The sequence below is a fragment of the Rhinichthys klamathensis genome, unplaced genomic scaffold, assembly GCF_029890125.1.
Source record: "Rhinichthys klamathensis goyatoka isolate OS25496 unplaced genomic scaffold, OSU_Roscu_1.1 h1tg000098l_1, whole genome shotgun sequence".
Taxonomy (NCBI): Eukaryota; Metazoa; Chordata; class Actinopteri; order Cypriniformes; family Leuciscidae; genus Rhinichthys; species Rhinichthys klamathensis.
Window position 1 is genome coordinate 1,493,943 of NW_026606637.1, and position 24,391 is coordinate 1,518,333.

Below are 24,391 nucleotides of genomic sequence, written 5' to 3' on the forward strand. Positions count from 1 at the left end.
AAGACTGGAAAAATGTTGCCTGGTCTGATGAGTCTCGATTTCTGTTGAGACATTCAGATGTTAGAGTCAGAATTTGGCGTAAACAGAATGAGAACATGGAACCATCATGCCTTGTTACCACTGTGCAGGCTGGTGGTGGTGGTGTAATGGTGTGGGGGATGTTTTCCTGGCACACTTTAGGCCCCTTAGTGCCAATTGGGCATCGTTTAAATGCCACGGCCTACCTGAGCATTGTTTCTGACCATGTCCATCCCTTTATGGCCACCATGTACCCATCCTCTGATGGCTACTTCCACCATGTCACAAAGCTCTATTCATTTCAAATTGGTTTCTTGAACATGACAATGAGTTCACTGTACTAAAATGGCCTCCACAGTCACCAGATCTCAACCCAATAGAGCATCTTTGGGATGTGGTGGAACGGGAGATTCGCATCATGGATGTGCAGCCGACAAATCTGCGGCAACTGTGTGATGCCATCATGTCAATATGGACCAAAGTCCCTGAGGAATGCTTCCAGCACCTTGTTGAATCTATGCCACGAAGAATTGAGGCAGTTCTGAAGGCAAAAGGGGGTCCAACCCGTTACTAGCATGGGGTACCTAATAAAGTGGCCGGTGAGTGTATAATTCAATGTTAGGCTGCATAGATTAGGTCAGCCGGAACTGGGAACACTTCCCTTAAATCCTGATGTACTGATTGCCTGATGTACTGATTGCCTGATGCAATCAATCTCACCACTCTATTTATACTTACCGCTGTTCTATCATCCTTGTCAGATCATTGTTTGATGTCGTCCGTGTTGGTGTCCAGTTCCTGCCTTGTGTTCCTGTTCTTCGTCTTCGTCGAGTGGTTTCAACTGTCGTCTCACCGTCACCTCATCACTGCACTTCATCACGGATCCTGACCATCGAAGTCCCTGCGTCACCTTTCACATCTGCTTGTACTGCGTTCCCTGAACTTAACTTGCATTTGCTTTCTGTCGTTCATCTTAAAGATATGACAACTATCCTCTCCCTATGGAGGATCCCTTTCCCACTCTACAGATAAAGCGTTGTTGAAAATCCGGTTCGCGTACCCCGTAGTGATAAAATAAAACAAAATTCTTTATCAAATGTATAGGCAAGACAAGTAGTTTGTTTAGGCATGGTTTGTAGGGAAATTCCAAACCTGCGCACATATATTCAAACGAATATAACTATAGAATCAATTTTTAATGCGCATGTGAACGCATGTGAACGCCATCAGGTCACAGGTTCGCGTTTAAAGTCTGTTTAGAGAGAACGCCGTCGCCTTAGTGGCCCCTAATGTAATAACAAATGATACTTTTGCTGGAAGTGAATCAATCAAAACTAACTTTAGCTGGAAATAACATTATTCAAAAATCGCTATAAAGCCAAAACAATCTCTTACCGTAAATTGTATGTTTATCTCTGTAAAGCTGCTTTGAAACAATCTCCATTGTTAAAAGCGCTATATAAATGAAGATGACTTGACTGGACTACTCGCAGCAGTCTCGCATGCGCTTTGAGCTCGTGTGAATTGCACGTAAAAAATGATGTTAACGAACAACCTCGATCCATCAGGAGGTCGCTGAATTTCACTGCGCTTCATGAAGAGTTTTTCTTTTGCGTGAAGAAGCCGTTCGCCGGAGATGTGTTAAAGATAGCGGAGTGCATTCATGATTATTAGGCTACCGGTATAACAATCTTCCTGGCGCCGGGTCTGAGTGAGTAATTTACTCTCTTATCATTCTTTGATTAACATAATGACACTTTAAGACCAGCCGCTGCTGACAGAGACGCGATCTGACACTCGTCCCATTTTCTCACAAATCTCTACGTTCATTTAAGACTTTATTTAAATAATTTAAGACTGATCTTATGAGGACACTCGACAAATCCGACATTTTGGATGTTAAGCGTGTTACGCTTTGTTCAAGCCCAAAAGAGAACTCGATACTGACGCGCATCTTTTCTATTTGTGTGTGTGTGTAATAGGCAGGACTTACAGCATGGTCTCTTTAGTCTTAAAAGCATTCACATTAATACGAGCGTGATCATACAACACTAGTCAACGGGTAACAGAAAAAAACGGATACTGCGTAATTGCGTTAATTATTATTATTTTTTTTTTGCGGTGCGCAAGTGATGAAACCGGTGTTGTGACTGAACACCGTGTAACACCGGTAACACCGACTACCGTAGCAATTCTATTATGTGTATGATATTGCATTTCTGTCCACAGACCCTCCTAAACACAATGCACCTTTAAATGATGACGTCATTGTAGTTCTGGTTTGTTTTGACATATCAGCCTAAATGACACAATTCCTGAATGCGTGTCAGCATGCAATATTTTCGTACCTCCAGCTTTAAAGCTTATAAAAAACAAACGTATTTTTTTGCTTGTAAACTTATCTTACTTGTAAATACAAGTATTTTCCTTAAATAGGGAAAGGAACACTGTCTAAACATATTCAGCAGTGAAAAAAACAACAACAAAAAAAACAACAGCCAATATTACAGTTTTTTTTACAATTGCTAGACACATTTCTCAATAGGTCACTTTTTTTTAAACTCTTCACTCGGTTCACCTTACCAACTTTCAGCTTGGTATAGCAGTTAATTTCACATTCAAAATGCACTAAAATGACCAAAACATGTCTCAAATTAAGTAATTCTTCCATAACACTAGCAAAGGTTGTCAAGTCAACCAACAAACTCACTTTGTCACTTATAAAACAATGACCTAAAAATGCTAACTACAGGCTGCATAATACAATGTTTGCTTTTGTAAAAATGTTTTACATTATGACACAAGAATTCACTGCAGTTTGTTACATAGTCCATGTTTACATTACAGTACCAAATTATTCCTAAGTCTTCCTCTTTTGTATAGATGGTAATGAAAGACTGAAAGATCTGTGTAGGTGTTTAGCTACATCAAATTGTTCTTATAGTTTTTTTTAATTTTTAGATTTGTAATATATTTCAAAATGATATTACTGTAGAAATGTAGCAAATTGCTGTCTTATTCAATTATGTATTATGTTAGGTTTTGAACTTAAGTTTTGAAAAGAATATAAACGTGCAATTTGGCCTGTACGTAGGCTATATAGAGTTTTGGTGGTGGTTGTGTCTAATTGAGAGATGTATTAATGTAATTTGAAAGATGTAGTCACTGAATGCATTTTGTGCCAAAGCAATGTTAAATAATCTTCAGTTTAGCCCACATAAACCCACTGTGTGAAGAGTTTTGAAAAAGTGACCTAAGTATTGAGAAATGTGCCCTAGCAATTGTAAAAAAAATATGTTTTATGAACAAAGTTCGGGAGGAACGCATTCAAATGATCTATCCAATCAGCATGAGATTAGGCCTATATATATATATATATATATATAGACTCATATGTTCCTCGACAGTTTTACTTGCATCCCTCCGCCAACCCCGACTCCTCACTATTGGCTGGTTCCTATCCCAGCCAGGGATACGGGGGGAGTACTCTTGGTTAGGACCATATTCTGAGCTCGGAGCCCTCCCATCAAAACAGCACGCCAAATACGCCTACTGATTAATTATTTTCTGATTATTTGTAAGTGTGAACTCGTGAAACTGTAGTCAATAACAAAACCCTGGAGGTGGAAGAACCAGAGAAAGTGTTCGTTCAGTACTTCTTTATGGCACAGTGATAGAAACATAGCTCCAAAAGAGGTTTTTGGTTATCTGTAAGGCAACCATCTGGTGATTCAGACTTGACAAATATTGTAGTACACTGTGGGTCGTTCAAAAACAGTATCCCCAACCACCTCAAATATACAGTCTTTGCCGGCCAGCAGTGGTACTTCAGTCAAAGGCACATTCTCCATGTTATGAGCAGTCTGGGTGTCCTGTTTAGCTTCATTTGCTTTTGCCTGACAAAAAGAAAGTCATATTCCATAAATAAGCTTGTGGTATTTTAAGATAACAAACTAAAGTTTAATCATGATGCTTGTAATAATATATAATATATATTTATAATAATAAATAATAATAAGTATAATGCTTATAACATGGGCTTGTCAGTGACATGTAAGAGTGTCCGCAATTTAAAAAATAAATAAATAAAAAGTTTAAAACACACTACCAAGTTATTAGAAATGTACTCTTTGCATTCATGGTGGTTTCATGTGTTTTTTGAAAAAAAGGAAAGAAAAGAAAAACATTTGTAAACATGTTTTTAAGGGGAAAAGTATTTTTTACAAACATCTGGAATAATAATTAAATGCCTTGTGATAAAGTTAAAAATTATGTGATATTTTAGGAACCTTGAGTTAAATCATAGTTTCTTTTAATATAATAATATAATATTAATAATCAGTGAAGAAGTTTTGTTCTAATGTAAAAATGAGTATCATGGCTCAAATGCTTTGAAAAGAAAATAAATGTTAATTTACCTCTCTGTCAGGTGGAAAGTCTTTTCGACACAAGTGGGCAATGATTCCAGCTGCCAGAGCATCTCCTAGTACGTTGATCATTGTTCGAAAGCGATCTCTTTAAACCAAAAGGGGTGGAAGACTTTACTGATCCTATCATCATTATTTTTGCCTCATGCATTGTTTTAATAATAATAAAAAATTACTCCACTCTGTATAAATATTTACTTTTATTAATATTTACTTTTATAATAGTTACTATTTATATTTAATTTACATTCTTATGATCCATTGAATTATATTACTCATGACACTGATTACAGCTTTTTTTCCAACAGTTAAATGTCAGTTATCTCAACTTACAAGATCCAATCAATGGCCACAATCAGTGTGATGTCATCCGGTGGCAATCCAACAGATGTCAACACTATCACCATGGTTACAAGGCCTGCCTGAGGGATTCCAGCAGCACCTATACTGGCAGCGGTCGCAGTTATACTGGAGAAAATCAGAATAGGATGATTATTATGATTTAACTCTGATTCCTGATAGAACTGATCAAATCAGATGAGTCTGTCTAGTTTCCATTAACTATTAAAACTAAGTTTGCACAAAACCTTTGTCTGTCTGTAGGGCAGTAACCACAATAGCTCTTTGGGATGCGTCCTCCCACCAATATTCCGTGGTCGATCAAAATAGGATTTGAAATGGCTGATTCTTACGTTTTAATTTTGTTTTCCCAATGCTGACTATATTTAGTTACATCTCTGCCGGTCTGCAAGTACCTGATGGTGACAAGCTGTCCGAAATCCAGTTCATACTCATTGACCTGAGCAATGAAAATAGCAGCAACTGCTTCATAAAGCGCTGTTCCATCCATGTTAATAGTGGCTCCCACTGGCAGCACAAACCGGGCAATCTGCCTGTCCACTCGGCAGTTCTCCAGCAAACATTTCATTGTAATGGGCAGCGTTGCTGAGCTGTGAAAAAGAATAAGATGCCTCACTCTTACAAGGCCTACTTCATTTAATGGAATTGGGACGAGCTATTTACACATTTTTTTGAGGAATTCATCTTACCTTGATGACGTGGCTAGGGCAATGACCATGGCTTGCAGAAGTCCTCTGATGTATGTGAAAGGATTTTTACGTGTCAAAATAAAATAGAAGAATGGAAGCAAGATGAGGCCGTGTACAAACAGGCCTGCGAGGACCGTCACCCCATACCAGCCCAGTTTCTTCCCAAGTGTGGAGGGATCACTCATGTCCAGGATTTTGCCAGCCACGAGGAAGATGATACCAAAAGGAAAATACCTGTTGAAAAATGCAGGGAAGAAGTTAAACAGTCTGGTAGGAATTAGTCGAATGATTCTCAAGAATGTGATTCTTTAAATGCCCATCATGTTGATGACTATGAAAACACCATTCGCAAACCTTTAACTTCTGTAATGTGATATTTTAAGAAAAACAGGATAATCAATTAAAAAAAAGTAGGAGGGTACTTTTTTGTCCATTAAAAGTTGAAAATCTTTTATTTTTTAAATTTACAGATGATTTGGGTTTTTTGATCTTTTAAAAATGATATTCGTTCACATTAAAATGTATATGTATTAAGGAAAGAAATAGGATCAATTCTGTTGACATTTCCCAGCTATACATGTGCTGATGGCATTGTTAGCCCTACACTACCCCAGCAGCATGGAGGAGTGTGTGACAGCTCTTAAGTTCAGGTGATCCATAATCCCTGCATGTGCCAAATGACAGCATCGCTTTAACACACCTTCATGATTGCAGTCGTTATGCACGTGCCAGCCCAGCTGCATGCTTGGAAACTTCCTCTCAGATTCTTAACTTATTGAATCTCAGCCATCAAGCAAAGTATTCTGTAAAAACGTTTGTATTTTTAATTTTAAAGGGGTCATGAACTGCATTGTTTTATTGTTTTATAATGTTTCCTGGGGTGCACTTATAATGTTAGTATAATCTTTACATAAATTATTTTCATAATTTAGAAATAAAAGGCATTATTCCTACCCTGATTTTAGCCCTATTATTTGAACGCTCTGTTTTAAGGCAGTGTAAATGCCTACTGCTGTGATTGGCTAACAGCTTTTCATATGAAATGGCAAAGTATTACATGTGGAACCCTCTCGAAAACTGTTGGCACATTTTTACTATTACAGCTCTCAAGGTTAACTAATCATGAAAAGTGTTGATTATAGCATAATATTTAGATCTATGGTATTATATTTAGATAGTGGCATGAAAGGATAAAGTGATGAGCACTGTTAGTTATGATGAAAGCATTCGTTAGTGTGCAGAAATCGAGTTGCAATGACGAGATCACTGCATTTATGCGCTCAACATGTCTGTGATCGGCTGATCACAGACATGTTGAGCTAGTTATGATGAAAGCATTCGTTAGTGTGCAGAAATCGAGTTGCAATGACGAGATCACTGCATTCATGCGCTCAACGTGTCTGTGATCGGCTGATCACAGACATGTTGAGCGCATGAATGCAGTGATCTCGTCATTGCAATCATTGGATCTTTTGGAAGGAAATGTTGTTTTTAGTCCTATATCGCCCTTATCTACTCTTCATCTCACTAACACCCCAGTGGCAACCTTGGCGACGATGAAGTAGGCGTTCATTTTCTTTTGCAGCAACGGTCTTTTACCTATCTATAAACACATTCCACAAATAGCACATTCCACAAAGAGTCGTTCGCTGGGCTTGGTCACAATAAAAGCTGTTTATGGACTAACAAGCAAGTTTTCCGTTCTGAAACTTACAGGATATTCTTATAGTATGATGACATCTTATATGTCAAAAGCTCAAAGAAATTTGATTTCTCGGTTCATGACCCCTTTAACAACAGTTTTGTATGGAATTACAAAACTGTAAAGTGAACCTTTAAAAAAACTCTGCTTTCTTTCTTACCATACAGCAGCATTAATGATCTTCATCACACATTCATTGATGCACTGGCAAACGTTCACCAGAGGAGCTCCCCGTTCGCCCATTTTACCAAGTAAGAGACCTAAAGGAAAAGCCCTTTGTTATATTTATGCTTTTTATCATGATTTTACTAAATGAAGATACTTTATTAGGTGAAGGCAGATGTTTTACCCATTGTGGCTGAGAAAATAACAATGCCGAGTACATTCATCTGCTGACTGCTGCCTGGACGGGTCTTATACTGGATGTCTGGAGCTGGCGTAAGTTCCAACAGCATCGTTCGACCCTTCCGATTGTCGTCATCTGGCATCAAGTAAACAAAATTTGGGCGTCCAGTGTTCACTGGTGTTTTTAAGATGGGAATAAGGTCTGTCTTATACTGAAACAACAAAAATAGGTTTTGCATTTTCATAAAAAAATGTGAGTGATGTTCATTGTTCAATCCTTGGTATAACAATTTAGTCAATATTCTAGGTGATATATAAATGTAGCCACATGTAAATATTCTTTTTTTAACACCTTGCAAAACGGTTGCTAGGGAGTTGCTAGGCAATTGCATACTGGCTCAAGTAAAAAAAACAAACAATTTGCCACATGATTTGAGGTCAAAGGCTGTATATATACCAAAACAGTTCACTCATATTACTATGAATGAGAGAAAGTGGTATGCAATTTGGTAGAAAACGTCCCGCCTTCTAAATAAAAATCCAGTCATCAGTTTGTAAAGTAATCGCATCACTGCAGCTGAATCTCTGGTTAGGACTAGGCACTTAGGACTGCACAGGCGCATTGGCTGGAAAAACCTTGAATGCACACTTTAATAATGCTACTTAAAAATAAGAAATAACATTTATGGAACAGTTCATGTTCATGTAGTAAGTATTTTATGCACAAAATAGCTGTTTGGAGACATTGCAAATATGGCCACCAAGTGAACATCTCGGTTACCTATGTAACCCTCGTTCCTTGAAGGAGGGAACGGAGGTCTATGTAAACGTACCGACGTATTGGGATCGTGTCAGAGAGCCCCAATCATCCTGAGTATGAACAGAACGAGCAAATGCACATTGGCTTGCGAAATTTGAATCTCGTGCTCCGGCCCGAAGCGTTGGTATAAATAGGAAGCGGATGCAAGCACCAGTTGTTTTTCACTGAGGAGCTGAGCAGGAGCCTGGCGTCAGTGGTGGTCCAGCAATGGTGGCGACGGGACGTACGTCTCCTTTCCCTCCTTGAGGGATGGGTTACATACGTAACCGAGTGGGTTACATACGTAACCGAGACGTTCCCTTTCAGTCGGTACGTTCTACGTACATAGACGTACTGACATATTGGGATCTCGTAAAACGCCACCTATTGCTGCTCCCTTCCAGCGCCCAGCATAAGCTTCCTGATCCCCTCGCACCTTGGGGAGGAAGATGGGACAGGACTTACGCCGAGGAAGTCTTACTGCTGTTCCGCATGACCCATTCAGTCAGACTATTAGATAACAAAGAACTGCTACGCTCCGCTACGTCCGACTGCCGGAGGGTGTGGAGGAACTCAACAGGGTTCGCCTAAGGAACTCACCTGGAGCAGAAATGGCGCACATATCCGGTCCATAAGAGGGCAATGGCGCAGCAAGCCGACACTTTGAGTGTTTACTGGCTATGGGATGCAAGTACGGGAGGATACAGGCTCGACCCGAAGGCTATAAAACCTAACGAAACGTGTTAGATGTCACCCAGCCCACACCTCTACAAATATCTGTCAGTGAGGCACCCAGTGCCAGTGCCAAGGAAGAAGCAACACTCTTAGTGAAAGAGTAGGGGTGTAACCCCGGCATCCTGGCCAAATTTGCCCAGTGGCCTCTGTCAAAGTCAAAGTCAAATTTATTTATAAAGCACATTTAAAACAACTTCTGCTGACCAAAGTGCTGTACATATGAAATCAGTTAATCAGAATAAAATAACAAATAATAAATACAATAGAATATAAAACATAAAGTAGTGGAACGGCCAATGTAACCTGCTTATTCAGTGTTGAAAGCTATAGAGAACAGGTGTGTTTTTAGCCTGCATTTAAAATGATCTACGGATTGTGCAGATGTAACATGAAGTGGTAGGCTATTCCACAGCCGTGGTCCTACCACTGAAAAGGCTCTGTCCCCTCGAGTGGCGAGCCTAGTTTTAGGGACAGTCAAAAGGAGCTGGTCTGCTGACCTTAATGCTCTGGCAGGAGTGTAAGGGAAGGGTACAGCATATCAGAAAGATAAGGTGGCGCAATGTTAGTCAAACATTTAAAGACTATTAATACAATTTTAAAATGCACTCTAAAAGTACAGGGAGCCAGTGTAATGAGGCCAGCACGGGGGTGATATGATCCCTTTTTCTTTTCCCTGTCAGCAGCCGGGCAGCCGCATTTTGTACCCCCTGGAGGCGGCGAAGAGAGCGTCGTTCGAGTCCGCAGTACAGCGAATTACAGTAGATGCGATGTCACAAAGGCATGGACTGCTCTCTCCAGATCTTTCTTAGGGAGATAGGGCTTGATTTTACTAAGTAGTCTTAAATGATAAAAGCTGCTTTTCACCACTGCACTGACCTGTTTGTCAAACTTAAAACCACAGTCAAAAAGCACTCCTAGATTTTTTGTGCTTGGGCGAGAGAATGAAACTAATGGGCCAATGGCACTGTCCCAGCCCTTCAGACAGTCTGTTTGCCCAAAGACCACAATTTCAGTTTTGCTTTTATTAATACTTAAAAAGTTTGAGTCCATCCAGGACACCACCTCCTTAAAGGTTCTCTAAGCGATCCTGGGTGACGTCACTTCTTGTTGACGTTCGAACTATTGTCAAACAAAACGGAGGCTAGCTAGACCCTCCCTCCTCCTCATCCGCACACTAGCCCCCCAAACCACACCCCCAAACCCTTCTTGTCGGTCATTGGCTGGAACAGTTTGTTATGTTTTGGGGAGCGGGTCGCTGCAGTTTGTTTTTGGTGCTGTTTGTGAAGCATGGGCTGTCTACAGAGATCGCGTTTCTTTACAGTGTGTTCAGGGGACAGGCAGCCAGCGGATAGTGAGGAGATGTTTGCTGTATGTGACAAAAAATGTTTTGGCCTAAAAAACACATGACATCGCTTAGAGCACCTTTAAGACAGTCCTGTAGAGTTTTGATTTCAGAAAAGTAATTTGTGCTCAGTGGGAGGTAGATTTGTATATCATCCGCAAAACAATGAAATGCCACATTGTGCTTCTTAAAAATGGACCCAAGCGGAAGCATGTACAGTGCAAATAAAACAGGGCTTAAAATTGCACCCTGAGGCAGGCCGAAATTTAGTGGAATTATTGAAGAGGAGTGCTCGTCGAGATGAACTGAAAAGCTTCTGTTGGATAAAAATGATTTAAACCACTGAAGGGCAGTACCCTTAATACCCGCATAATGCTCTAGACGAGATAAAAGTGTGGCATGGTCCACAGTATCGAATGCGGCTGTTAAATCTAAAAGCACCAGAACAGTAGATTTGCCTGAATCAGCAGCTAAAAACAAATCATTTAAAACTTTTAGGAGGGCTGTTTCTGTGTTATGCCGGGGTTTAAAGCCAGATTGGAATAATTCAGTGATTCCATTCTCATCAAGGTGAGACTGTAGTTGGTCATATACAACTTTCTCCACAATCTTAGACAGGAATGGGAGTTTAGAAATAGGTCTAAAATTTGATAACACTGTGGGATCAAGGTTTGTTTTTTTCAACAGGGGCTGGACCACAGCATGTTTGAATGCAGCCGGGAAACAGCCAGACAACAGTGAAGAATTAATAAAATCCAAAATGAGAGGTCCAAGTGTCGGGAATACCTCTTTAAGGAGGCGTGGCGGGATAATGTCAAGTGGACAGTTTGAGGGCCTCAGCTGCTGAACAACTTTAGTTAAAAAAGACAGAGACACCGTCTCAAAATGATCAAACACAACAGCACATGTAGAGAGTATCTGAGGCTCAGACACACAAGGAGTAAGAGAGGACCTGACAGTACACACTTTCTCATAAAAAAACAAAATAAATTTTTCACATGATTCGGTTGATGATTCAATGTCACCACAATCACAAGGGTTTAAGAGGAAATTTAACATTTTAAAAAGAAACTGTGGCTTATGGCTGTTACTGGAAACAAGATTAGATAAAAACTGAGTCTTTGCAGCTTTAACAGCTTTCTGGTATTCCGCCAGACTGTTTTTTAATATTTCATAGGACACTTGCAGACGGTCCTTTTTCCATTTCCTCTCAGCGCGTCTACACGCACGTCTGTATGCGCGCGTGGTTTCATTCAGCCATGGCTCGGATGCTGGTTTAGGCTTTTTAATTCCCAATAGGGCTATTATATGCACGTCGAGTTAAAAACACCAAGCCATTGATCAATATTTAGATCGTCAGGGTGACTCATGTGAGGCAATGAGTCATTAAAAGCAACTGAAAAGCGCGAGGCAGTCTGGCTGTTCAGCCTGCGCACCCGGCGCGCTGGTGCGCACGGTTTGTCCAAAGAGCCAGGCAATGTAACAGAGAACAGCACAGCAAAGTGATCCGAAATGCCAGTGTTGCAGATTTGTTTACACTTAATCCAAAGGACAGCACAATATCCAATGTATGTCCCTTCTCGTGTGAGGCCCCAACCACCCATTGAGTAAGATTAAAAGAATCAGCCATATTAAGAAAATCCTTAGCCAACTGGTTCGATTCACAGCACACATGGACATTCATATCCCCGGCTATTAAAAAGTGATCATAGCTAAGAGATAGTTCTGCTACAAAGTCTGTAAAATCCTCAATGAAAGTCTTATTAAATTTTGGAGGGCGATAGACTAAAGCGCACAGGACTGGAGCGTCGGCATTTAGAACAAATGTCTGTAATTCGAAGCTCGAAAATAAGTTTGTTTGCACTTGTCGACAATTAAAACTAGATCTAAAAAACTGATGCCAGCCCTCCGCCTCTGCCGGTGTTACGTGGGGAGTTTAAAAACGTACAATCCGGGGGTATGAGCTCGGAGAACAGAGTGCACTCACCGACGTGAAGCCAGGTTTCACACAGAAGAAATATATCCAACTGGCGTGATGTAAAGAAGTCGTTGAGGATGAACGTCTTGTTAGTGAGCGATCTAACATTAAGGAGGCCAAACCGGAGAGTCTGCTCTTCGTGGCCCGGTGCAGAACAGCGCTTCAGCTCCAGGAGGCATCCTAGATCCACTCCGCGGCTGCGCTTGCGGCGCCTGAGCAATGGCGCTTCCAGCGGCAGGTGACGCGGCGCGGCGTCCGGTTTGCTGGGGTCTAGGGGCTGAATCCACCGCAGACCCGGTACTCTGTGGGGCACCGGGTATCCATCATCTCGGCCATGAAGGTTGATCAAGTTATCAGACCTCCACTGTGCTCGGATTCTCACCAGTACTCCTCCTCGCTTTCCGCGTCTTCGAGGCCGCTTCCTCCTCCAGTTGACTGGTGTGCGCCACAGGTAAGCAGGCACTGGAGTTTTTGTCTTCAAATTCGTGTCTTCAAATTCGTGTTTTAACAGTGATGAGCAACTGATCTGATGTTAAACAGTGATGAGCAACTGATCTGATGTTAAACAGTGCTTGGCGATCATACATGAATAAAGCAGGGGGTCACTTGGCAGAAACCACAAAGCAAAACAATCATTAGCATTAAAAGAAGGAGACGAGGCAGACGGCTGGCCACACATCCTGGCGCCATCTTGAATCCCTTGTTTAGATCACCATGTTCACCATGGCCTCTTAATCATCCCTATATACTCATTGGCTTCATAACTCTGTCTCCTCTCCACCAATAAGCTCTCCACCACACCTGTGGTGGGCGTTCTAGCGCAGTATGGCTGCACATTGGTGGTGGTTGAGGAGATCCCCCCTTCTATGTAAAGCACTTTGAGTGCCGAGAAAAGCGCTATATAAATGTAATGAATTATTATTATTATTATTATTATTATTATTAATGATGTAGTCAGCCAGATACGGGCCATATCCAGATCAGATGGTAGACCTGCACTTCAACATGACCACAATGCATCCCTGAAGTGTCAGCAGAGATTGTGTCAACAAGATTCTCCCCTGTGAAGGCCTCATCGACACGAACGACAGCCATTGGCAATGATCCTTAACAAACCCGTCACCATACCAGCATGATGACTCCGATCTTCAACCAAATGGAACTGGATAAATATTCTGAATGTTCTGATCCAAGGTTTCTTCCAAGATCTTTTTTCTCCATTCTGTCACCTGATTTTGGTTCCTTGCCACTGTCGCCTTTGGCTTTTGGCTTGCTTAGTTGGGGACATTTAAAAGCCAGAGTAGGTAAGTTTGAGAAACTAGCTGAAAACTGCTGGATTTTGAAAGTATCCAACAGAGAAACTCCCACCCCCTCCCTTCTGGGCTCCTTCCAAAGCCACGCCCCCAAAACACATGAACGCGTGATGCCGACCGCTCAGCTGGTTTACCAGCGCCGAGCGGAGAGGAGCGCAGTGCATGGAGTGACATCACCTTTTTTTGCCTTGTTTGCCAGCGCTGACTGTATATGCAGGTACAGGTGGTACTGGGAATTTTGACTGCTCTTTCTCTGCCATAATTGTGAGACTTCCTAGCTTCCGGCCGGTACGTGCCTCTCCTCTTTCGAAACGAGCGATTCAACCGGGTGCGTGCATGTGGGCAGCTCCTGTAGCAGCAGGGATGGTCATGGTAGCGAGGGAGAGTGACAGTCGCCCAGCCAATCATTGCATTCGTTCTGAATGGAAAGAGTAGCTATGTTTATTGCAGCCCTGAGAGGACTACAGACACTCGATTTTTATACTCTCCTTTTCAGAGTACTTACATTTTAGATATGTATTGGTATATAAAGACAGTTTAAACAAAACGGAAGGCACTGGGACGGCGCGCTGAGAACAAGCACGGCCCGCCCCAAAATACCAATTGTCCAGCCTTGAGGGTTTGGGACATGATGGAGGGTTCCACTCGAGCCCAACTCTCTCAGCGGCCTGGGAAAGCATAGCGCCAATTCTGGATCAGGCTCAGGCAATGCTGCTCACCCAGAAGGAGGCAGCGCAGCCTAGTCTTCATCTCCAGATACAAGCCCGCCCTCCGATGCTGCAATCGACATCTGGTCAGCAGGGGGAGCTCCGAATAAAACGACTGGCCAGTCATGAGAGGAGCCAGTGCGATCAACCGGAGACTCCACGGCTTGCGGTGTTTGAGAGGAGTGAGGGGTCCACAGGGATTGGGTACCGGGCGGGGAAGCCCTCTCTGTGATCCTCAAGTCACCCTGGCTATTCATCGAAGTAGCTCTCTTTTGGGGTTGGCCAAAAGAGGAACTAGATCGAGGCATAGTTAAAGGGACCCCACCTCGTTTGAGGTATAGGAGTCAGAATTCCCAAACTGCTGAATGCCCAGACACGCGATGCAGTGTTCGTGACAGTCAGCTTGCGCCAGGGAACGACCACATCCAGAAACACACGGTAATATGACATCTTGAAAAAGACGCAGTCACACCTGTGTTTGCTCTTTCAGGAATTAGCTCTCTCAGTGCTGAAGCACACAGGTGAAATGGCCGCGGCGACACTGGCAGGGGATGGTGCTGCCCGCACAGTGAAGCACTCACTCAACTGATATTAAAACAGTGACCTCGTAGAAGACGGCCTCGAACCAACCAATGCTCTGAAAACAGCAGTTGAGAGCTGTGAGCTTGCGACCACCGCTGCACACGCCGTAACAACAACACTGCTGGAGAGGCTTCTTCACGAAGAACACTCGACACACTCGTTGACTGTATTCACCACTCTCAGAGAATGCATTCAAAATGATTTGTTCGGCTCCGAAGTGAAAGACAACTGCTTGCATCCGCTTCCTATTTCGCTGCGGAGCGCGAGATGCAAATCTGTCATTCCAATGTGCATTGGCTCGTTCTGTTTACACTCGAAGATGATTGGGGCTCCATGACGCGATCCCAATATTGGTACGTCTACGTACGCCGATTCTGACAGACTGAAAGGGAACTGGCTTTTCTTGAAATCGACTTTGGTATTGTTCATGATTGCAGTACACACAGTTAATTTTTACTCACAGGCAACTTATTCTCACTTGTCAAATAAGTGGCATTTAATGTGTTAAAGTGTTTACTCACCTGCTGGAATGTGGCTTCAATGAGATTGGAGGGGATCATATTCCTGAGGATACAAAATATGATGCTAATTCATTAATTCATTCACATTATGAATATTTAGTACATTCATGTTACGAACTACAGTACACACTGCAGATTTAAGCACCAGCTAGTGTGGCAGCCAAGACTAACAGCAGCTGTGTCCATGGGCAGAAGGGGGTGGGGGATGGGAGGGTCCTCCTCCTCTTACTTTGTACAGATTACTAAAAATATCCTAATCACCCCACTGCTTTAATAGGATTGCACTGTATGGGATGGCCTAGACTCCCCAGACATGGACAATTCTTTCCAATGAATTAAAATAACAGTGACTCATCAAAATGAGGAGCAATTTACCCCCAAAGCTTATCATTTTATCAATTAAAAAGCTAAAATTAAAGGGATAGTTCACCCCAAAATGAAAATCATTTCATCTCATGCCATTCCAAACCCGTGTGACTATTTTCTTCTGTGTAAAAACACCATAACAGTGGTACATGTGATTTGTGTGTTATATAAATAGCACAGTGATTTTATATGTATATTATAATATATTCTTCTGAAGCCATACGATAGACTTTGTGAAGAAAATACTGTCATAGTTGAATTTCAACACAACAAAACATTTAGACACAACACACAATTCATATGAACTCCTTTTATGATACTTTTATGGTGTCTTTGTGTAATTTTTTAAGCCTGGGTGTTCCAATTTCCATTGTTTGTAACTGCATGGAAAAACTTTCTCTTTCTGTGTCACATAGGAGAAAAAATAACCAACACAGGTTTGAAACGATATCTTTGGGTGATATCCCTTTAAGGTATTTTCCATTCCTGAAACAGAACACCTTCGAACCCACCAATAAGTCCAAACATTAACCATTAATTACCCCTAAAATCAGATGGAAATAGATTGAAAAGTTCGTCCAAGCCTCTAACCCCATTTCTGTTAGGACCACTAAAGTCAAATACGATTGACAATTAGCATACAGTTAGGATTGGCGGTATGGTTCTGTTCTGGGCAAGAACTTCCATGCAGCCTAGCATGGAGAAGAGCAGCAATAATCCCCCTTATGCCGAGTTCAGACTGCACGATTTTCAAAATAATCGGGTCACTGTTGTTTTCACACTGCATGACTATCTGGGGTAACATTCAGTTGCTGCTGTGTTCACACTGCACGATGGATCGGTGACGGGAGGTTTCACACTGCATGACTTTACAAAAGAAAGAATCGCCGACAACTTCTGCCTGGTCCGCAAACTACGTTTCACAACCAAACAAACGCGAGAAGTGATAGGAAATAATGAAAGATCACGCGTGCGTGAGACCAGAGTTCTCGCGCGACACTGAATTTGTTATTAAAAAAGATAGCCTACAAATTGTCTGTGCACTGATTTGTAGCAAAAAAAAAAAAAAAAAAAAAAAAAAAATAGTTTATGCAGGAAATGGTTGGGAAGACGAGGGGAGCAAGACTGTGTTTTGCAAAGAGAGTTGGGGGTAAATAAATAATTTTGCAAATGTCCTGCTGTTGCTGCTGGTCATGCAAATGTTTGTGTTTTGTTTCTGTTTGATATAATTGTAAATATAGGCCTATCTATTAAAATACTGATATTCTGGTCTATAACTCCTCCTCCTCCTATTCCCTTTATCTTGCTCTCTCATTGGCTGTCGGTCATCGCCGATGTAGTTTTCAGTCAGAACACATTCACACAGCAGGATTGTGAATCGCCGACAGGTCCAGATATTTAGCATGCCAAATATCTCACGGGCGTCGGCGACTCGTCGGCGATTCTCTCAGATCGCGTCTTTGCTCATTCACACTGCGTGATTGTCACTCGCGTGAACGAGCACCGATTTGCCTGTGATTTCGGGCATTTGTCGGCGATTTCTCAAAACATGTCGGCGAGCCAAAATCGGGGCTAAAATCGTGCAGTCTGAACTCGGCATTAGGGTAAACAGAACCAACATGAATGTATTGCAGATATCATTAATTAATTTGAATGTACAACATAATTTGAGAATTTTAGTCTGATTCAGGGGTAATCAGAATGCCAAATCCTGACTGACGAGAGGAGGAGCTGGGGATGGAGGAGGGTAATAAGCTCCTGAGAAACGTGATAGCTGCTGATAATACTGAAGGAGCTTATATATGTATACAGTGATAGGCGTCGTATTCCTATAGGTAGACGTGGATCTGCTGAGAGTCTGCTAATGCGAGCTTAACTAACGTGACCTGCCAGAACTGACGCTACGCTCAAAATCTAAGCCTACTCCTAAAATCTGCTTGGCTGATAGGAACGTTGGTCCAAGACCAACAAAGTTGTTGTTGCTACCTGACAAAATTTGTCATAGTCCATTCTGACTGTACCTGACCAGATCCAGCAGGGCATCTGCAGATGTTATGACCTGTCCACCTCCCAGTCTGTTGCTCTCCACATCTGTCCCATAGCCAGGTTTGATAATTAGAACAAGTACAATGCCAACAACTACAGCGATGAATGTGGTCCAAAGGTAGTAGGTGACCGTTAGCACCCCCATCCTGCAGCAGGCCTTTGACTCCATTGATGACAGTCCAGACATTAAACTACAGAGAGTAAGAGCTGATATGAGGATATGTTCACACATTCTTAATGTGTGACATTAAGAATTTTGTCTGATAGCTTTAAAATGTAATATGCAGATGTGAATAAATCCAACTCCACCTGGAGGTGATTAGGGGGAGAATCAACATTTTAAGTATCCGCATGAGCAGCTCACCAGGAAAGGAGAAATAGATTTTTGCCTGATTACAAAAACAGAGAAAGAGTTGTTCAGATGATATTCAGACTTTTAATCAGTAATGTGTGGGTGTGTATATATATATATATATATATATATATATATACACACACTGTATATACAGTCAAACCAAAAATTAATCAGACACCAGATATAATGTTTTATAATTTTTTTACTAGTGGGTGCAGGACACTATAGTTCATTTATGTAAGTGATGATAGCAAAATAAAGTAAACTGTGACATATTATACCAAAAAATTCTTCATAATACAGTGGACTACCAGTAAAATTTATAAAAATCTGGGACCAAACATTCTCATCCTCGCTGACATCCTGCTCTTCAGTGTACCACTCATCTAAGAGAAAAACAAGACCCAGATTGACCGTTACATCGACATTGTACGCACTCAAGTCAACACTACAATGGACAAGCTACAAGAGAAACTCCCAGGAGCCATGAAGCGCTGTATAGCAGAATGATCCTCTTCTCCGATCAGTTGTTGCTATGTTTATCATCCTTCTATCTCTGACACTTTGACCTGACCATGTTTTGCTTAAGAGTTTTTTCTTTAATTGCAAATGCGACCTTTTTACACCACAGACTGAACAAAATTAAGCATTGCTTGGTAATTGGTTGACCTAAATTGGTATTATCTAATTGTGTACTTAAATTTAACAGCTGACAGCTATTCAACCTGATTCATTTATGAGACAGTCTAAGAGAAGGATGGCTAAAACCAGTGAAATATCAACGGATTTGATAACTCTGAGTTCTTGTCATATTTCATTACCATTTTCTAAACTATAGTGAAAAAACTGTGATAATGTGAGAAATGTTGAAGGTGTCTAAATAAATTTTGGTTTGACTGTATATATATATATATATATATATATAAGATGAGCACTGCATTTGATAAGCATTGGTGAAACTTTAAATGTTTAAATTTACAATTTAAAAGAACTGTTTTCTATTTTTGTATATTTTAAAATGTAATTTGTTCCTGTGATGGCACAGCTGGAGTTTTAACAGCCACTATTCCAGTCTTCACTGTCACTTGATCGTTCAGAAATCATTCTAAAAGGCTGATTTGTTGCTCAAGATACATTTCTTATTATCAATGTTGAAAGCAGTATATATATATATATATATATATATATATATATATATATAATATATATATATATATATATATATATATATACATACACACACACACACACACACACACCTCTCCTCAACCTGCTGTCTGATTTGAGGTTACTTTTATGGCCACATGGTTAATTGCCACAATATAATACTTCTTATTGGAAGTATGAGTATGTTGTTGTCTCTGTCTGGGATTAGATCACTAAGCACAGATGTTCTTAAGTAGCCAAGTAATTCCTAACCTTTAAACCTACATGCCTCCATCCATCACAACAAAAATCAAAAACCGACAATATTGTTCAATATTTTTATCTGTTGGGTTATAATACCAAAAACAGAATGAAAATGGACAAAGATCTAATTGTGTCGTTTATGGACACGTGACCTAGATTTAGCATCCTATCGATTTATTTTAAAAACTCAGGTAATTTTTTTCAGTTAAAACCCATTGAGCCCATTTTGACAAAAAACAATACAATATATGAAGACAAAAAATGTGTATATATTTGACACCATTTTATTTGCTACAGACAAACATATGTTTTGTTCTGTAACAAAACAATATGGAAACATATGTTTCCAAGATGAGCCCTTCATCTGACAAGCATACTTGTCAAACATACTTTAAGTTCTACATACATTCTATAAACCTTAAAGACATTTTCTAAAACCATGACATTAAAGAAAGAATAAATAACTTAATAATGAAGGATGGAGAGACCAATTAAAAACACAACAGAATGTTTTCACCATTTCATAAATCTGATCAAAAGATAATAAAATATAGAAAAATTAATGTGTTGGAAGGATGTTTGACGTGTACCCAGGAGATCATGCATCACCAACAACTTTACGACTGCCATTTTTTTGTATAATTCTACCCTTGTGTGCATTTTCAGGGACATGTCCACAGTCATTAATTTCTCTAAAATCATAGTTTAATAAGCCTACCTGTGTGGAGAGGGCCAGGCCCCTCAGCATGAAGCCCAGGACGCATCCTGTGATTACAGCTAGTACCGAGAGCGTCAGCAACCCGTTTCGCCTGATGTAGTCCTTTACATACTTCCTGACACTGACTGAGAACATGCTGGCCATGCAGTCCTTTATTCTCTCCAGCGGGGTTTTAGCAGGTCCCGCCGGAGAGAAGAAGGTTGCAGGCTCGGGCGGCGCCTCCTCGACATCTGCGGGTATCAGTAGCTCCTCCATGGCGAGACGCTGTGAGTAACGCAGGAGGGAAAAGCAGAGGTAACCTTTTCTAACGAGGGATTAAGCCATCATGCATCCATCCAGCATCTCAAGACCACGGTTGGGAGGAATTAGGAGGCTAAGAGGATTAGGATGTAGTAATAAAATCTAACACTTCCCTGTTGACAGTGGCTCTGTGCCATTTAGATTTTTGTCATGAAGTGATGTCAAACAACCCCCATTTTGTGTTTATTTATACTGTAGTAGAAGAGGGATCAGAAAGTAGTGCATTGTGTTGTTCGCAAACCTAATCCATATAGTGAGGCGAGGTAAATGATCTCTCTCTCTCTAAAGCCACAGGGAAAGTCAGCACGTGCCTCCACCTGATCTCGTTACAGATGAGAGTGTCCATTACGAAAATAAATTAGTTTTTCCCTGGAGAATAGACTGACATAGGTAAATGAAGTTCCAAAGTCTTGAAGTTCAGTAGCCTACTCTTGATATAGTCTGTCTTGTTGTGGTTTAACAGGATTTTCAAGGTATAACTCGACAGACCTGACCAATGGCCATCAACGCTGTGATTTATTGATAGAGCTGGATCTCAGCCCCTAGTCTTTTTTCTCAAAAAAATCTCAACATTTACAAAAACATCTCGGGTTACGACTGTAACAGGAACGAGACGCTGCGTTGAGAATCGACACATTGGGGAACGCCTTCAGCGTGACGCGTCTGAAGCCTGTATGGAACTAGTCCAATCTTGATTGGTGTTGCGTCATGACGTTAGCCGTGACGTCGCATGTGATGGTGAGCGGAAGCTATAAAAGGACACCGGAACATAGCAGGGTCAGCTTCTGATTGTTCGAAGCAAGTCGTTCTCAGGAGCGCAAAAAGTGTGGCCGAGGGACGCAGCGTCTCGTTCCCTTCTCAGGGAACGAGGGTTACAGTCGTAACCCGAGACATTCCCTTTCAAGGGAACTCGCGCTGCGTAGAGAATCGACACATCGGGGAACGAAATGCCCACTGCGCCACACTGAGAGAATACGCCCTGGTGTGAAGCAAACTGGCACACTCAAGACGAGAGAACCTGTGAACCTGGTGTAGAGGGCATATACAGACTGTAGTGTTTTATAAAAGTGTGAGGGGAGGCCCAGCCTGCGGCATCACAGACCTCTTGAAGGGAAACTCCTGCTAGCAGGGCTTTAGAGGAAGCCACTCCTCTAGTAGAGTGGGCTCTTAACGCAAGAGGTGAAGGCAAATCGCGCACCTCGTAAGCTGAAGAAATTGTTTCCACTATCCATCTGCTTATAGTTTGTTTTGAAACAGGTAAACCCCACTTTGGAGACCCAAAGCACACGAGTAGTTGGTCCGACTTCCTCCAGCCCGAGGTTCTTTGCACATAGACCTCCAGGGCTCGGATCGGGCAAAGTAAATGTAATCTAGCTTGCTCATCCGACACATGCGGTGGAGGATGGAGGGCCTGGAGAATTATAGATCGTGCCACATTTGACGGCACTTTAGGCACATAGCCAGGTCTAGGGTGGAGAATGGCCTTTACTTTGCCGGGAGCGAACTTAAGGCAGGAAGGAGCGACAGATAAAGCCTGCAGGTCCCCGACTCTTTTTAGGGACGTGATGGCGAGTAGGAACGCTACCTTGAAAGACATAAATTTCTCAGTCACCTCATCCAGAGGTTCGAAGGGTGCCAGGGATAACCCCTCAAGAACCACTGCCAGGTCCCACGTGGGGACCCTGGACTGGATGACAGGCCTCATCCTCCTAGCTCCACGAAGAAAACGTACTATAAGTGGGTGTCTCCCTAAGGTGCCCACCCCTAAAGGCGTGTGGAAGGCAGCTACGGCCGCCACATAGACCTTAAGCGTGGACAAGGAGAGCCCGTCAGAGAAGCGACTCTGGAGGAACTCCAGCACTGAAGCCACTGGGCAGTTAACTGGGTCCACCTGATGTTCTCTGCACCATAAAGTGAATACGTTCCATTTTAATGCATACAGTTTCCTCGTGGAGGGGGCTCTAGAGTTTAGAATGGTCTCGACAACCTCAGTTGAGAGACCGGCATTTACGAGTTGGTCCCCCTCAGGGGCCAGACCCACAGCTTCCATAGCTCTGGACGAGGGTGAAATATTGTGCCCTCGGCCTGAGAAAGAAGGTCCCTCCTGATCGGAATTTGCCACGGAGGGCCTGCTAGAAGAACCATGATGTCAGATAACCACACTCGGGCCGGCCAGTACGGGGCTACTAAGAGTAAGCTGATCCCGTACCGCCGGACCCTCTCTAGAACCCCTGGGAGCAGAGCGATCGGGGGAAATGCGTACAGACGTAGCCTCGGCCACATCTGCACCATAGTGAGGGAGGGAGTACCAGAGCGGACAGTGAGAGTTCTCTTGAGAGGCAAACAGATCCACTTCCGCCTGACCAAACTCCCTCCATATTAACTCCACCGCCTCCATTCCCCGGGCCTCAGCCCCTGCCTCGACAGGATGTCTGCTCCCACATTGCTGTCCCCAGGGATAAACATGGCTCTGACTGAAAGAAGTTTTCCCTTGGACCACAGGAGAACCTGATGCGCCAGTCTGCACAGAGGGAGCGATCTCAGGCCCCCCTGCCGATTTATATTTGAGACCACCGACGTATTGTCTGTTCGCACTAGAACACGATGGCCTCTGAGGTCCGGAAGGAAATGTCTGAGGGCCAGAAACACTGCCATCATCTCCAGGCAATTGATGTGCCATGAAAGATGATGGTCCCTCCAAATACCCCTGGTGTAGCGGCCTTCCATAACCGCACCCCAGCCTGTGAGGGATGCATCCGTGGTTAGAATTTTCCTCTGACACGGGGAAAACCCTCTGGTCCTGAGCCACCACTGCAGGGCCCTCATGTACAGCAGGCCAAAAGGGATCACGTTGGATGCTGCTGCCATAAGGCCCAGAACCCTTTGGAAGTGTTTGACAGTGATGGCCTGGCCTTGCTTGAGACTCGTTACTGTGGTCAAGATGGTGTGTACACAAGCGGGAGACAACTTTGCCCGCATCGTGACTGAATCCCACACTACCCCCAGGAAAGTAGTTCTCTGTAGAGGAATTAATGAACTTTTCTTGACATTGAGTCTTAACCCTAAGCACCTTAGATGGTTCAGAACAACATCTCGATGTTGAACCGCCATCTCTACTGACTGTACCAAAATGAGCCAGTCGTCGATGTAATTGAGGATGCGAATGCCTTGAAGTCTTAATGGAGCAAGGGCAGCATCCATACATTTCGTGAAGGTGCGAGGAGACAGTGCTAGGCCAAATGGAAGAACCCTGTATTGATACGCTTTTCCCCCGAAAGCCAATCTTAGGAACTTCCTGTGTTGGGGAAGGATGGAAATATGGAAGTAAGCATCTTTCAGATCTATCGTGACAAACCAGTCCTCGGACCTGATTTGACTTACGATAAGAGGTATAGTTAGCATCTTGAACCTGTATCTCCTCAGAGACCGGTTCAATACCCTGAGATCTATTATAGGTCGTCATCCTTCTTGGGAACTATGAAGTACCGGCTGTAGAACCCGGCTTCCCTTTCTTGAGCTCTATGGCCTCCTTTGCCAAGAGGGACTGAACTTCTTGCTCCATAACCTGACCCTGCTCTGGAGTGACCAGTGTGTGAACCACCCCGCTGAATCGTGGTGGACGATACTCGAACTGAATTCTGTACCCCTTTTCCACTGTGCGCAGGACCCACTGAGATA

At 42.5% G+C, this 24,391-nt stretch overlaps 1 protein-coding gene across 1 annotated transcript; it reads right to left on the reverse strand.

The window, feature by feature from the left end:
* Positions 1 to 4,774: 4,774 nt before the first annotated feature.
* On the reverse strand, positions 4,775 to 20,712 carry slc1a8a (solute carrier family 1 member 8a). The gene is made up of 9 exons (XM_056252642.1): positions 20,414 to 20,712; positions 18,240 to 18,319; positions 17,906 to 18,121; positions 15,519 to 15,561; positions 7,546 to 7,753; positions 7,357 to 7,456; positions 5,495 to 5,728; positions 5,201 to 5,395; positions 4,775 to 4,913 (listed from the first exon to the last, which is right to left on the reverse strand). The coding sequence occupies exons 1-9, from the start codon at positions 20,666 to 20,668 to the stop codon at positions 4,775 to 4,777; spliced, it is 1,470 nt and encodes a 489-aa protein (XP_056108617.1). The 5' UTR covers positions 20,669 to 20,712.
* Between the last annotated feature and the right edge of the window lie 3,679 nt (positions 20,713 to 24,391).